The 15,929-nt window shown below is 43.5% G+C and overlaps 1 protein-coding gene across 1 annotated transcript in view; it reads right to left on the reverse strand.

The window, feature by feature from the left end:
* LOC123781575 (maestro heat-like repeat-containing protein family member 1) overlaps positions 1-15,929 on the reverse strand; it is a 94,513-nt gene that overhangs the window by 15,621 nt on the left and 62,963 nt on the right. Inside the window, exons 28-39 of the mRNA XM_087855908.1 lie at positions 15,834-15,923; positions 7,422-7,526; positions 6,353-6,488; positions 5,803-5,900; positions 5,076-5,225; positions 3,822-3,976; positions 3,447-3,582; positions 2,419-2,612; positions 1,505-1,642; positions 1,173-1,320; positions 589-729; positions 87-260 (exon numbers count right to left, since the gene is read on the reverse strand). Coding sequence (XP_087712034.1) covers positions 87-260; positions 589-729; positions 1,173-1,320; positions 1,505-1,642; positions 2,419-2,612; positions 3,447-3,582; positions 3,822-3,976; positions 5,076-5,225; positions 5,803-5,900; positions 6,353-6,488; positions 7,422-7,526; positions 15,834-15,923 — 1,665 coding nt within the window. The remainder of the gene's footprint in view (positions 1-86; positions 261-588; positions 730-1,172; positions 1,321-1,504; positions 1,643-2,418; positions 2,613-3,446; positions 3,583-3,821; positions 3,977-5,075; positions 5,226-5,802; positions 5,901-6,352; positions 6,489-7,421; positions 7,527-15,833; positions 15,924-15,929) is intronic.

Raw genomic sequence — 15,929 nt, forward strand, 5'->3', positions numbered from 1 at the left:
CCAGTACCCTCAGCTCAGTTTCCAGGATTCCTCTTCAGCCCCAGCCCATACTGTTCCCAACTGATCCTAGGGATTTAAACCCATACATCATTGATGAGTGGACGCAGTTGCTTGGAGACGCTGCAAAAGACAACCTTGGTGTCCTCTCCGTTCCCATGACAGATGATGTTCCGTAGGCTTTTTACTGCCTGCACTGTCACTCGCGCTTCATTCTTCAGCAAGTCTCGCAAGAATGGAACCTGGCCCTTCAGAGATTCTGACTGTTTGGAAGAAGCCAGAGATCACTCACCACCTGGGGATCATGCAACACTCTGGGGACAGGGTTTTGGGGAAACAGATGGTGCCTAAGAGAAACAGACATGGGCAATCCAGGGACTGGATGTGCCTGGGAAGTAGAAGGCTGGTGCTCATGGGGTTTGGGAGGCCTGATGACCAGTCTATGTGAGTCTACAAACCAGATGTTGTGCTGCCCTAGGATGGGAGATTGGGGAACATGCTAAACCCAAGGTAACTAAGAGACCCAAGGGAGGTAAATTAAATGCTTCAGGGACTAACACTTGATTCCCATTTGGTCCTCCCCACTCTTACTTGTCCTGGGTGCAGTGCCAGGTTACTGATTCCACGAAGCCCAACTTCCTTCATAATGAGGTTGGGCTCTTTGACCCACTTGATAAGATTGCCCAAAAAGTCTTGCCCCAGAGTCTGAGCCACTGATCGGTGCCAGAGGAGCTGTGGGTATGAGGAGACTACAGCTATGGATGGAGAAAAGGTTATGAGTACCCAGCACCCACCTCAGCCCTCCCTCAGGTCCCATACTCAGGTAAGGAGTGTGTCCAGTTGAGAGCAGTGGCAGATCTGCACATGGGGTGGAGACTAAGGTAAGGACAGAGGGTATCCTGATAGGAGGATGGAATATAATGCTGATAAGGTTTGAATTTTGAGTCAGATGCTCGGATCCATGGATCATTCTGGAGGTTGAGATATTGGCCCCCTCCTCAGGATTTCCTGCCTCCTTTAATCAGGCACCTGAGTGCCAGAGAAGGGAACACCATTTTAAATGTCTCAGTCTTATTCTTTCCTCTTTTGGGGGCTAGTTATTTAACATTTCTGTTAAATGCTCCTCAGCCCAGGAAATGAATGGCTCAGGCTGTGGACCTTTTCCCAGGCTTCACCTGTGCATAGAAGGTCCTGGCCAGGATCTTCCGATGATAGTTGGAGCTATAAAGGAGGTTCCTGACGAGGTTGAGGATTCGGTGTAGGATGGCAGGTTCACAGTTCTTCACAATGCCACTGGGGTGGGACAAAGGAAGCCAACAGTTGCTGGGCGGGGGGGGGGGGGAGTTGGCAAGGGACTGGAGAGCATGGAACAGGGAAGACGTGAGTGCTGAAGAATCAGGAGACCAGAGGGCTGGGAGGTGGGGAAGTGACAGTTGAAGGCTGGGACTTGGGAAATTGGGGTCAGGAGACTAGAGTGGTGCCAGGGTTACTTGGGAAATAGCCTCACCTTGTCAGGTCCATGATCCCTATGTAGTAAAACTTGGGGCAGGACAGAAGATCCCAGCAGTGATGCTGATTTGCATAGAACACCACTCCATCATAAGCAGCAGCCAAGAATACCAACTTCACTACCTCCAGGGCACAACTGAAAGTCACCACCATTGGGTTTGTGAAAAGAAAGGGACAAAAGGATGGACAACGCATTATGCCCTCACTTGTATCCTGTGTTGGGAAGCCAGGATACAGTTTCCTGCTCTGGTAGCTGTGTTCTGCTTTCCTGGTGACCAAGATTCATGGCTCTATGAAACCCATCTCTGATTGCCCATCCACTCCTTCAACCCTGGCCCTCATCCAACCACAGAGTCTTGTAAAAGAGACTACAGAGAGATCTCAGTGCTGTGGTTTTCCAATTCTGTTCTCTGGGGCACAGAATGGGGTTAGGATATCTCTTCACCTCCACACCCATCTAATCAGAATGTCTCTGCTTATTGGTTTTATTTGTCTTCATTTTACATAAGATTCCATTTGAGTAGAATGTCCTGAGGTTAAAAAAAAAAGTGTGACAATCACACGTTTAGGAGTTCAACCCCCATTTTCAAGATGAGAAAATGGAATCCCAGTCACGACTTGTGCAAGATGGTAGAGCTAGTGACAATGCAATGAGATTCGAATGGCCACAACTGCATGGAGAGAATGACATAGATGTGGGCTTGCCCTGCCACCTACCACCTACTTGAATCTCTTTATTTGCAGTTTTGAACATGGACATGAAGTATTGAGTGGATCAGCTGAAGCATTCATACAAGAAGAGAAATGAGAAGGTTGGAAATATGTGAGACTATTCTAGCACAGGGGTCGTCCATGGCCCTCTGGAACTGGCTAGTCCCAGCCATCCATCATGGGGGGGGGGGTTAGGTTTACCTAGTGGGGTCAAAGGGCTTGCTCTTGCTGCCTGGGCCCCCCTCCTTGCTGTAGACCACCATCTTCTGGGGGACATTTTGCTCAATCACCCAGCAGAGATGACATAGTATAGCCAGCAAGAGCCGGGGGTAGAGCTCCTGGACGGCCTCCTGGCACAGGGACCCTGACAGCATCTCACATAGAGCACATGTCACCTGGGAGACAGTGGAGGAAGACATAAGATGGTCCCACGGCCCCATACGCTGAGTCCCGCCCTGCCCTCCCCATCAATGCCCAAAGGGCACAGCTCACTCTGACTCAGGCTTGTAAGAAGCACCCAAAGACTGGAAGCCCACCACTCTTCCTTAGGGAAATGAGATTGCACACATGCAATCTGCCTTCTCTTTACTCCTCTGACATCAAAAACAGGATGGGAAGCAACTCTAACTTTTCAGCAGAACATGATTTGGGGACTACTTTGTCTACCCCTGGTAACCAAACTCCTTCTGCCTCCAACCCTCATGCCACCCCCCAGCCCCTGGAAAAAGGAATGCCAGCCCCAGAATCAGGAGACAGAAAAAGCTTCTTAGCTCTAAACATCAGTTTCCTCATCCATAAAATGGGATCAATCCCTGTTCTCTCTACATCACTCAGTTCTTAGATATACAGGTGGGAAAAGGAGGTTAAAATGCAAATCGAAAGTATAGTATTGTTTTTTAAGATTTACTTATTTTTATCTGAGAGAGAGAAAAAAAGCATGAGCAGGAGGAGAAGCAGAGGGACAGTGAGAGAGAGAGAATCTCAAGCAGACTCCCCACAGAGCAGGCAGCCGAATGGGGGGCTGGATCCCACAACCCTAAAACCAGGACCTGAGCTAAAATCAAGAGTCAGATGCTCAACTGACTGAGCCACCCAGGCGCCCCTCAAATGTACAGTATTAGTGATTGCTCTTCTCTAAGATCTGCTCCCACCCTATGGCCCTTGACCTTCAGCTCTGCCCCCAAGTCCCAGAACAGTAAGTCCTAGTCTCCCCCCTCCCTCATGCTGACCGCCACAGGCTGGAAGGCCATCTCCTTAGTTTCCTCTCTGGAGTGGAGTTTTTCCAGGATGCCTATGAGCAGCTGCAGGACGCTGATTGTGGTCTCTCGCTTGGTGCCAAATGCCTTCCACAGCGCCAGGTTGGTTCTGCAGGACCCAGGAACAGCTATGTCATGGGCCCTGGTAACCAAGGTCCTAGGACGAATCTGGTCTCAGGCCCATGAAGGGCCAGTTCTTGGGGTCTAGACTTGGCCAGAGAACACAGAGATGATTTTGGTGTCAAAGGGAAAGCACCCTTGCATGGTGATTTTTTTGTTGGGCTCAGGCTGAGGGAGGAGAGGGTTTATTGGGCTGGAGAATATGTTCCCAGGCCATGGGACAGGTACCTATCCCAAGGCAGGGGCTTGTTGAGAAGCAAGGGCACGACGTGGTGGGTGTTGTTGCCAGCCAACAAGCACATGGCCCGCAGGGTCTCCTCCTTCGTGTTGGGCTCCAGCTGTGAGTTGAGCCGTTCCAGAATCCCCTCCACAATTTCCTCAATCTACAGGGAAGAGCCACAAGAGTCTCAGGGATTGTTTCCTTGCCTCCCCTCCTGCTCCCTAGCTATCAACTCCCAGACTCAAGGGGCTACTTGCAATCCTGACAGTGACTCTCTTCTTAAGGCAGAGTTCTAGGTGCCAGAGGCCAGGGCAGCAGGAGTCTCAAAAACAACTCCAGAAGCTCACTGACGCCTACTAAAACAAAAGGCCTGCCCACAGCCCAAAGTTCAGAGAGTCGCTCCGAGGTTACTCGGGAGACACAAGAGACTCCAGAAAAGAAGGCAAAAACCCTAGAGACACTTCAGGGCTCCCTCACCCCACTGAGATCAACTTTCAACCCGTGAAACTGCAGGGACAGTTGGCATTGGATGTGGGGTACCACAGGACTCTCATTTGGCCCTCAGATTCCTGATATATGGGTCTCTGGGAAGTCCATTTTATTCTAATACCTCCAGGACACACCTCCATTTCTGGTACGTAGACCAGGCAAGTCATATAAATGAGTGAAGGCAACAGGTGTCGGGGGATTCAGAGAGAGGAAAGTCTGGAGAGCCCGAGCCACATATAAAAGGGACAGTGGCCACCCAAAGAGTTGCCCTATGTGGCCTCATTTAAAAAAATTTTTCAGTGGAGTGGGAAATGTGAACTTTTATATGTTATCCTGAAAGAAAATTTACTCATAGGTCAGTCATTCCATGAGCTTGCTGGTTTGCAACCCATAGCCTTACCCTTCACAGTAATCTAAGCCCCCTAACGCCCCTGGCAACCAGGATAAGCCCCCCCACCCACAATACTTCCTTGTGCTCTGGCTACTAGGCCCAGAAGCTGCTTATACTCCTGCATGTGGTTGTCATTAACTGAGGAACCAGCCCCCCAGATACAAGCCACTGTAGTTCTGAGCTCAGGATTACAGATGTCAGAGCTCAGTGGGACTGACCACAGAGAAAATCTAGCCCAAGCCTACATTTTAGAAGTGAATGAATTAAGGTCTCTAGAGGAGAGGGACTTCACAAGACTCTTAAAGATGGTTAGGAATAGAGCCAGGAGAGAACCCAGGCTCCAGGTGTGCAGGGCAGAGCTCCCACCACAGCACCACACTACCTTTATCATGTCTCGGCCCCGCTCTTTCATGACAGCACTCATCAGCTGGGCTGCTGCCAGAGACACCTTGGCCCTGCTGTCGGTCAGGCCCTCCATGGCTGTCAGCACCAGGGTGGTGAGCTGCATCTGGGTGAAGTACTCTGCAAATGCCTGCAACAGGGTGGCGTCAGGCTGCCTGCACCTGGGGCCTCCTGCTTGAGATAGCCTGTACCATCCTTCCTGGGTAGGGTGGGTGGAGAGAGCCTCTCTCGGGAACATGATCTGCTTTTGTCCTAGGCCTGTGCTGTTTGCCTAACTCCTAGAAGACCCTTTCACTGGGAACAGAGACTTTGGGGATGGGAGGGAGAAAACACTGACCTCAGATGCACTGAGGGGCTCACAGGTCAGAGGCTGCAGAGACAAAGTGCTGGGAGAGAAGGACTGAGACCAAGATCCTTAGTGACATATCTTTGAGGCATGGGCTAAATCTACAGATTGCTCACAAAGCATCATTAGCATGAAGCAAATGCTTCCAGGGGGATAGCTAAGAAAGCAGAATTAGGACCCATGATGCTTAAGGGGAAGCACGTGGTAGCATGTGGAAAAAGTTCCCTAAGGAAAAAGTTCACATGCAGTACTGGAATGGAAAGGAAGATGGGATAAAGGAGTCCCACACTAGGAGTCTCTAATATGATGTGGGTGAGAGGCCTAGGTTCTTCCCGCTTTGTCTCTGGCCCCGCCCTCTCACCTTGGCGATCTCAAAGGTGTTGTTATAGAACACGTTGGCGCTATAGACTTCACTCTCGCCCTCTTCTTCCCATAAGCCCTGTTTTTTCCTATTCATCTCTGAAACAAAGACACCCGAACCCACCCCTCAGACACTCAGAAGGTGTCTTAGGTTGCCCTCTTTCCCCCCTGCCCAACCCAAACCACCCACTGAACTAAGTCAGCTTGGGGTAATGTATATCCCGTGGGGAAGGGAGTAGAGAAATGGGCAGTAAGATAAGGAATGGTGAGAGCTAATGTCAAAGGAACCCCTGTGTTGCCTTCCTCAGAGTAGCGACAGAGTGGGGTCAGAGGACAGAGCTCAGCCAGAGGAGGAGAAACGAATTCAGAACTCTTTTCTGAGTAGCTATTTTGTCCCAGGAGGGTATATGTAGAGGTCAAGGGGCAGGCTCCTCATTGGAAGTAAGATGCTCAGGTAACTTAGCTCTCACACTTCCAGTACAGTGTGTGGGGGAATGACCAAACCTAGGTGGGGGGCCGGAGCAGAAGTGAAAAGAGGAGATTCTCCCTACGCTTTTGCAGCAGGAGGATACAGTAGAGGTTGTAGACAGCTTGTGCAGACAGGAAGCAGATGTTGTCCACTGGGTCCTGGCAGCGCATGGCCAGCAGCCTTACCAAACGCCCCAACCGAGTGAACTCAATGTCCATCTGGGGAGGAGAGCTGGAAGTCACAGGTTACCCCAGCCACTCTCTTAGGCTGAGTCAAAGCAAGAAGAGAGGAGGAGGGGATGCATGAGAGATATGAGAGGTGAGACTAGGTGAGGTTAATGGTAATAGAATTAGACAGGTGTGTTGTAGCTATTAAAAACTTGGGGGGGGGGCGCCTGGGTGGCACAGCGGCGCAGCGGTTAAGCGTCTGCCTTCGGCTCAGGGCGTGATCCCGGCGTTACGGGATCGAGCCCCACATCAGGCTCCTCTACCACGAGCCTGCTTCTTCCTCTCCCACTCCCCCTGCTTGTGTTCCCTCTCTCGCTGGCTGTCTCTATCTCTGTCGAAAATATAAATAAAATCTTTAAAAAAAAAAAACTTGGGGGATCATAGTTTTGGAATGACCTTACACTGTCCCTCTTCTTTGCCTCTTGATACTGCACTCATTCTTCAAGCCTAGCTCAAATGTCTTCTCCTCTATGAAGCTTTCCATTCACTTGTACTTCATTTGTGTTTCGATCTTTTATTCCTACTATATTTGGGTTTTACGTTCATTATCACTTTCTATTTAAGTCTGTTCTATGCATACCTCTTTCCCAGGTGGACTATAAAGATCCATGAAGACAGGAAACTCTTGGTCGTCTATGTATCCACTGTAACACCTAGTATGGTGCCTGACACAAGGTGAGTATTCAGTAACTGCTTGTTGAGATGAATGGAATCAAACTGAACCAAGGGAAATGGAATTTAATTGGTGGGTAGGGAAAAAGACTAAGGGAGAAAAGAGAGACTATGGGATGCACAAGAGAAAGTAGAGGATGGGACCAAGGAAATAGAGGATGAGGATGAGTAATTGAGGCTAGGTAATATGTGATGAAGTTTGCGGTAAGGGTAGGGATGAGGGCCCGGGCTCCAGGGCAGGCTCCCACTCACTCCAAAGTTGTTCATTTTTGCAGTGAAGCCAAGAATACGGGCAGTACACCACATGGCCCGTTCCCTCTCATTGTCCTTCTGGGAATTCAGCCATGTGTCCAGAAGCTAAAGGAAGAAGAGAATGAAGTGAGGGGTGAGGGGTCTGTTCAGCTGTATTCCAGAGGGTAGAAATGTAACCTGAACTTGACTTCTGCAAAGGATCAGGACTAGACTTCTGAGAATAGGACTTCTTTTGCCTACAGGCTGGTTATATATGGATCGGACACCAGAAGCCTTCATTCCTCCAGCCCCCAATTTTGCCTTATCTAGGTGATAGAAACATCCTCAATTAGTATCTCCTTCTTTCAAATTAAAGCAGTGGCTCTCAAATTATATTGACTGTAATTCCTTCAATGGGTCAACATACCCCAACATCTCCCTAATAATGTTTTCCCATTCTTCAGTAGAAAGAGAACTTGGTAATAACAAGGTAAGAATCACTGTATTCACAGATTCCTGGATGAATTATGTATAAATATGCTTGAGAAATATAATTATGGATGATTCTTATTTGAAACACAATGTGTAAGTATCTCACCATTGGTAAATTATGGGCCCTAAATACCAGTGATCCAAAGATGCATCGCTATATTTCAATCTACAGAGATCAATCTGACAATGATGGGGCTAACCAAACAGCAATTTATATTTTGAAAAAGAAGAAGAGAAGCAGATGAAAAATCTACAACAAATGGAAGAGAATACTAATGCTGCAGTGATAAGAAAACACATTCTTCTTGAAGATATGAGGAATTCTAGTGGGAGGTCTGCAAGTCTTCCTTGCAGCCAGACTCTGATGAAATGTCCCAGCACCAAGACTGTGGTCTCTAAATACATTTTCCACTAAGAGGAATCATTGCTCCCTGGAGAAACAGTTTGTTTCAGGACTGAGACAGGAAATATACAAGATATTATACTGGAGAGCAAGTCTATGGAAGACTATGGGAGCCACGTTAAAGGGATTCAGAAGCCAACCTGAAGAGGCTCTCATTGACTAAAGATGGGACAATTTAAGCATCAATAAGAATAATAGTTGTAATTGATCAAAACGTATGAAGCATTTCAAAATTCATTTTAAATTCAAACGACACTAGAGAAATAATCCTTGCTAGTCATCTTTGGAGAATACTAGGAATTACTTCATTACTTTTACAAATGATAAAGGGAAACAATCCAGCATTTATCTTGTCTTTCTTATATGAGCTATACCTCAAACTAACCAAATAGCTTATAAAGGCAATTTCTCTTTATAGAAGAATTTCAGGTAAAAATGAATATGAAGTGATAGAATTACAAAATCATTTTGCATCATTTTGCAAAAATAAGTAGAGGTATATTCATTCAACAGAATACTACATAGCAATAAAAATGAGCTGATGCTACATGTAACAACATGGGTAAATCTCACAGATAAAATATTAAAGGTAAATAATATAGACACAAAAAAGCACACACTGTAAAATTCTGCATATGTGAAGTTTCAAAACAAGCTAAACTAATCTATGGTGATAGAAGTCAGAATACTGGTTATCAGTGGTTATTCAGTGGGAGAGGAACCTTCTGAAGTATTGGAAATGTTCTATATCCTGATCTAACTAATATTTATACAAATTTATACATATGTAAAAATGTATCTAAGTATACACTTAAGATGTGCGTACTTTATTGTAGCAAGTGATATCTCAATAACAAAGTATTTTTTTAAAAAGAATATCACGTTTTCAACCACCAATGAATTAACGAATCTAAGCAGTGATCATTAAAAGTTCTGAACACCACAAGAAGACAACCAGATATTATATGCTTCTTGGTGGAAGAAGACAAGACTACTTCTGAAGTAATCTTGCCAAAAATTGATCAGATTCATGATCTAGATCTAATAATTAGAATTAGAATGTAACAGATTCTAGATCTAGCAATTTATAGGAAAGACTTGGACAGAGGAATTTGTTATGTGGCCCGCTAAAGGATGTAATCACCACAATCCAGAATGTGGAAAATTTAGAGAACAAATTCTAGGTTTCTTCAACAAATAAATTTCAAGGAAAAAACGATGGAAGGGCAATCTGTAGATTAAGAGAATTAAGAGACAAACCAATCAATTGGAATGTCTGAATGTTTAATGACATCAAGAAATGAAATTACTTTCTTTCATCAATGTTTTATAGTTTTCAGAGTATAAGACTTTCACTTCATTGGTCGATTCCTAGGTATTTTATTATTTTTGGTGCAATTGTAAATGAGATTGTTGTCTTAATTTCTCTTCCTATTACTTCATTATTAGTGTATAAAAATGCAACAGATTTCTGCATATTAATTTTGCATCCTGTAACTTTACTGAATTCATTTATCTGTTCTAGCAGGGGTTTTTTTTTTTATGTCTTTAGGGTTTTTTTAGGGTTTTCTGTATATAGTATCATGTCATCTGCAAATAGTGAAAGCTTTACTTCTTTCTTACCAATTTGGATGCCTTTTATTTATTTTTCCTGTCTGATTGCTGTGGCTAGGACTTCCAACACTATGTTGAATAAATGTGGTGAGAGTGGATATCCTTGTCCTGTTCCTGACCTTAAATGAAAGGCTCTCCGTTTTCCACCATTGAGTATGATGTTAGCTGTGGGTTTTCATATATAGCCTTTATTATGTTGTGTTATATTCTCTCTAAACTTACTTTATAGAGAGTTTTTATCATGAATGGATGTTGTGCTTTGTCCTATGCTTTTTATACACCTATTGAGATGATCACATGGTTTTTATCCTTTCTCTTGTAAGTGAAATCTTGCCATTTTCAATGACATGGAAGGAGCTAGAGAATTATGCTAAGGGAAATAAGTCAGTCAGAGAAAGATAAATACCATATTATTTCACTCATATGTGGAGGGTTTTTTAATTTATTTTTTTTACATGTGGAATTTAAAAACAAAACAAATGAACAAAGGGGTGGGTGGAGAGAGGGACACAAACGAAGAAACACACTGATGGTTACCAGAGGGGAGGAGGGTGGGTGGATAGGTAAAATAGTTGATGAAGATTAAGAAGTATACTTGCGGTGATGAGCACTGGGTGTTTTATGGAAGTGTTGAATCACTATACTGTACACCTGAAACTAATATTACACTGTGTGTTAACTAACTGGAATTTAAATAAAAACTTTAACAAAAATTGAAGTCAGCCTCCCAGAAATACTATGTTCTAATCAGAAGAGCACCAATTGGAAACTTCAAAGGAGACAGACACTGCGGGATATAATAAAAAGCATACTTTGCCTTTCAAACTCATCAAACAAATTGATTTCTTAATTTCTTTGAGTTGCTAAGTACTATAAAGTTAGTCTCTAGCTATGCTGCAGGATTGCAAACAAAAACTCTATGTAGTGGAATGGAAAGGGGAATTTACACTAAAATGAAGTAGACTCATTCTGATTTATATGTAATGTACTAATAATAACAAAATGGAAGAAGCTAAGTGAATGCTAAGTGAAAGCTTAAGTAAATTCTTTTTTTTAAATGTTTTTTTATTACATTATATTAGTCACCATACAGTACATCCCTGGTTTCTGATGCAAGGTTCGATGATTCATTAGTTGCGTATAACACCCAGTGCTTAAGTAAATTCTTAAGCAATTTTATGACTACTAACAGATGTTTCCATAATACACTTCTCCAAAGTTCCAACAGGGCACATTCTAAAGAATACATCTTACATGAATGACCTTATTACATAAATTTGTAATTAGCAAGGTTTAGCAACACATATGATTGAATCTGGGGCATGATCTGTACTTTGCACTACGTGAACTCAAATTACGGGTTCTTGTGAAATTAATTAGGTAATAAATATGCAAAATGTCGCCAGGAGGGAAAAGCTTTTTGTCTAAAAAAAAATTGAAATAATAAAAAGTATGTTCTTGGACCATAAAGGAATTAGATCAGAAATCAATAACTACAAGAGAATAGAAAATTCTCCAAACATTTGGAAATTAAACAACACACTTCTAAATAATCCATTGGCCAAAGAGGAAGTCACAAGAAAAATTTAAAAATATTTTGAACTGAATGATACTGAAAGAACAACATCTTAAAATGTATAGGATGCAGCTAAAGTCGTGCTTAGAGGAAAATTTATAAAGCTAAATGTTTATACTAAAAAAGGAGAAAGGGGGGGATGAAGCGGCTGGTACACTGGACTGCTGCACTGTCTCCACTGCAGGAGGAGGTGTAGATGGCCTGGCCCCTATACTCCAAGCATCTCCTTACCTCCCAATCGCCTGGGAGTGGTCCTCATTTCCCTTCTTCCTGGAGGTGTCTTTTAGAGAATTCCTGGGAAGATGGCTCACCTCATTCCACAGATACAATTGGATAACACCCACATCAGTGTAAATAACACAGAAAATGACCCAAAGGCTAGAAGAACAAACTCCACAACTAAATGCAAAGAAGAGGTCACATCAAAGAGAGTAGAAAGGGGAGAAAAATGGTGGGGAGCTAAACACACCTGGGAGACTGTCCACTGGAGGGATTCATGGACACAGAGGGGAGAGAAACAGACCATCACACAGGGAAGACAAATCCCCATAACATTTGGCTTTGAAAACCAGAGAGGTCAAATTTCCTGAGTTCTTACAACCAGCAGACTTAAAACCTGAAATTTTAAACATCATGGGGCTTGGCTTTGGAAGAGCTGGAAGGTGCTCTTAAAGAGACAGCTCAACAAACAGTCCTGCAGAGATAGAGCTAGAAGCAGCAGTCTGAAAAATGTCTGGGGCATATGGGAGGGAGAGTTTACTAACCTCAGAGTAGGCCCTAGAGGGACGGAGATTGTTGGAAAACTCCTCCAGGAACAAAGGAGTGGGCAGGTGCTATTTCTCTCCCCTGACCCCAAACAAAAACACACAGTCATCTGCTGGAATCAGTGAGGCACCACTCCCTATCTAACTTGCTAACACCACACATCCTGCCCCCTCCCCACCCAGTCTGCAGATCCATTCTCTCCAGCCAGGCCTGCCCCAGTCCCTGTGCTGTAGGCATCTCCCCTAGAGGACCAGCTCACAAACCTTGCTAACACTGTACTTCCTGCCCCTGAGCATATTGCAGATCTGCCCCTTTCAATATACTCTTGGCCTGAGCTCATCCAAAGTGGTGCTGCAAGCCTGGCAGTGTACAAGCAGCTATGACAGGGGCCAGCACCACTCCAAAGTGACTTCTGCCCTGGGAAGAGGGAAAGATAACCACACACACCAGCCAAACTGCTGCTCCAGCAGTGGGTTGGGGGCAGACAGCTGGTCTGACTACAGAGCCTGCCCATCAACAAAAACTTCTTTTTTTTTATAATAATTTTTTACTATGTTATGTTAGTCACCATACAGTATATCCTTAGTTTTTGATGTAGTGTTCCATGATTCATTATTTACGTATAATACCCAGTGCACCATACAATACATGTCCTCCTTAATACCCATCACTGGCCTATCCCAGTCCCCCACCCCCCTCCCCTCTGAAGCCCTCAGTTTGTTTCCCAGAGTCCATAGTCTCTCATGGTTCATTCCCCCTTCTGTTTACCCCCCTTCATTCTTCCCTTTCTTCTCCTACTGATCTTCCTGCTATTTCTTATGTTCCATAAATGAGTGAAACCATATGATAATTGTCTTTCTCTGCTTGACTTATTTCACTTAGCATAATCTCCTCCAGTCCTGTCCATGTTGCTGCAAATGTTGGGTAATCATTCTTTCTGATGGCTGAGTAATATTCCATTGTATATATGGACCACAACTTCTTAATCCAGTCATCTGTTGGAGGGCATCTCGGCTCCTTCCACGATTTAGCTATTGTGGACAATGCTGCTATGAACATTGGGGTGCATATGGCCCTTCTCTTTACTACGTCTGTATCTTTGGGGTAAACACCCAGTAGTGCAATGGCTGGGTCATAGGGTAGCTCAATTTTTCACTTTTTAAGGGACCTCCACACTGTTTTCCAAAGTGGCTGTACCAACTTGCATTCCCACCAACAGTGTAAGAGGGATCCCCTTTCTCCACATCCTCTCTAACATTTGTTGTTTCTTGCCTTGTCAATTTTTGCCATTCTAACTGGCATAAGGTGGTATCTCAATGTGGTTTTGATTTGAATTTCCCTGATGGCTAATGATTTTGAACATTTTTTCATGTGTCTGTTAGCCATTTGTATGTCTTCATTGACAAAATGTGTCTGTTCATATCTTCTGCCCATTTTTTGATTTGATTATTTGTTTCTTATGTATTGAGTTTGAGAAGTTCTTTGTAGATCTTGGATACCAGTCTTTTATCTGTAGTGTCATTTGCAAATATCTTCTCCCATCCCGGGGGCCTCTAAGTTTTTTTGACTCAACAAAAACTTCTTAGGGACAACACAGGGAAAGTACCTTGAAGTTTGGTGCTATTGCATGTCTGACAAATGCCTGGTCTGATTCAACTCAAGCCCACGGTGGCCCCAGACTGGTGTACTAACCACACGGGACCAAACCCTGCCCACAACAGGCAAATACCCATCTGCTATTGCAGATGACTGGATCAAAGGCAAAAACAACTCAGCCACGACAGCAGGGTGCACACATCACACATAGGAGATGCCTCATAAGCACAGATTCTGGTGAACAGGGGACTACAGGGCACTACAGGGCCTCTTCTTCATAAGGCTGCTACTTTCAAGAGCAGGGGACATAGCTGACTTTCCTAACACAGAGAAAGAGACATAGCAAGTTACACAAAATGAGGAAACAGAGAAATATGTTCAAAATGAAAGAACAGGAAATAATCATAGCAAGAGACCAAAGTGAAATGGAGATAAAAAATATACCTGATAGAGAATTTAAAGTAATGCTCATAAAGATAGACTTGAGAAAAGAGTGGAAGGCATCAGTGAGACCCTTAACAAAGAAATAAAAAAGAATTAATTAGAGATGAAGAACACAATAGATGAAATTAAAAATACACTAGATGGAATAAATAGCAGACTAGAGGAAGCAGAAGAACAAACCAGTGACCTGGAGGACAGACTAAGGAAAAGTAATCAAGACAACCAGGTAAGAGAAAAAAAAATTACAAAATGAAAATAGACTAAGGGAACTCAGTGACAACACCAAGTGGAATAACATTTGCATTATAGCCATCTCAGAAGGAGAGAGAAAAGGGGGCAGAAAATTTATTTGAATAAATAATAACTGAAAACTTACCAAATCTGTGGAAGGAAACAGAAATCCAGACCTAGGAGGCACAAATATCCCTCAACAAAATCAATACAAGGAGGTCCACACCAAGATACACAGTAATTAAAATGGCAAAAGTAGTGATAAAGAGAGAATTTTAAAAACAGCAATAGAAAAGAAAAGTTATGTACAAGGGAAATCTCATAAGGCTATCAGCGGGCTTTTTAGCTGAAACTTTGCAGGCCAGAAGAGTGTGGCATGATAGACTCAAAATGCTGAAAAGAAAAAATCTGCAGCCAAGAATACTCCATAACGGACTCACGAAATAAAAGGATGTTAAGTATGACACCATATACCTAAAACATGGTGGGGGAGTTGAAATTTAAGCGACACCATCAACTTAATATAGACTGCTACATGCAGAAGATGTTATATACAAACCTAATGGTAAACACAAATCAAAAACCAATAGTAGATATGCAAAAATAAGGAGAAAGGAAGACAAGTATATCATGAAAGAAAACCAACTTATCATGAGAGAAGAAAGCAAAAGAAGAAAAGAACAGAGAAGAACTACAAAAACAACCATAAAACAAGTAATAAAATGACAATAATTTGGAAGGTTATACGCACCCTATATTTATTGCAGCATTATTTACAATAGCCAAATTACAGAAGTAGCCCAAGTGTCCAATGACAGATGAATGGATGAAGAAAATGTGACACAGACACACACACACACACACACACACACACACACACACACAGTGAAACATTATTCAGCTGTAAAAAATAATGAAATCTTGCTATTTGTAACAACATGGATGGATCTGTAGCCTATAACACTAAGCAAACACTAAGCAACACTATAGCCTAGCCTATAACACTAAGCAAAATAAGTCAGCCAAAGACAAATGCTACACGTTTTCATTCAAATGTGGAATGGTATGTCTATAAACCAAGGGATAGCATGGGCTGCCAGGAATCACCAGAGGCTAGGAGAGATGCATGGAACAGAATCTGCTTCAAAGCTTGCAGTAGGAACCAACCCTGCTGATACATTGATTTTGGACTTTCAGCCTTACACCTGTGAGAGAATATATTTCTGTAGTTTGAAGCCACTCAGTTGTGATACTTTATCATGGCAGCCCTAGGAAATCAATATACCAATTTCAGGAGCTCCTTCCCACTCACCTCTAAGCAGTGCTGGATCCGAGAGGGCATCTCAACAATAAGTGTCTCCATTAGCCTTAGAAGGGATTGCAGAGTCTCCCTGAACAAATCCTGAGG

Source organism: Ursus americanus, chromosome 25, assembly GCF_024610735.1.
Source record: "Ursus americanus isolate L20-20 chromosome 25, mUrsAme1.1.p, whole genome shotgun sequence".
NCBI lineage: Eukaryota > Metazoa > Chordata > Mammalia > Carnivora > Ursidae > Ursus > Ursus americanus.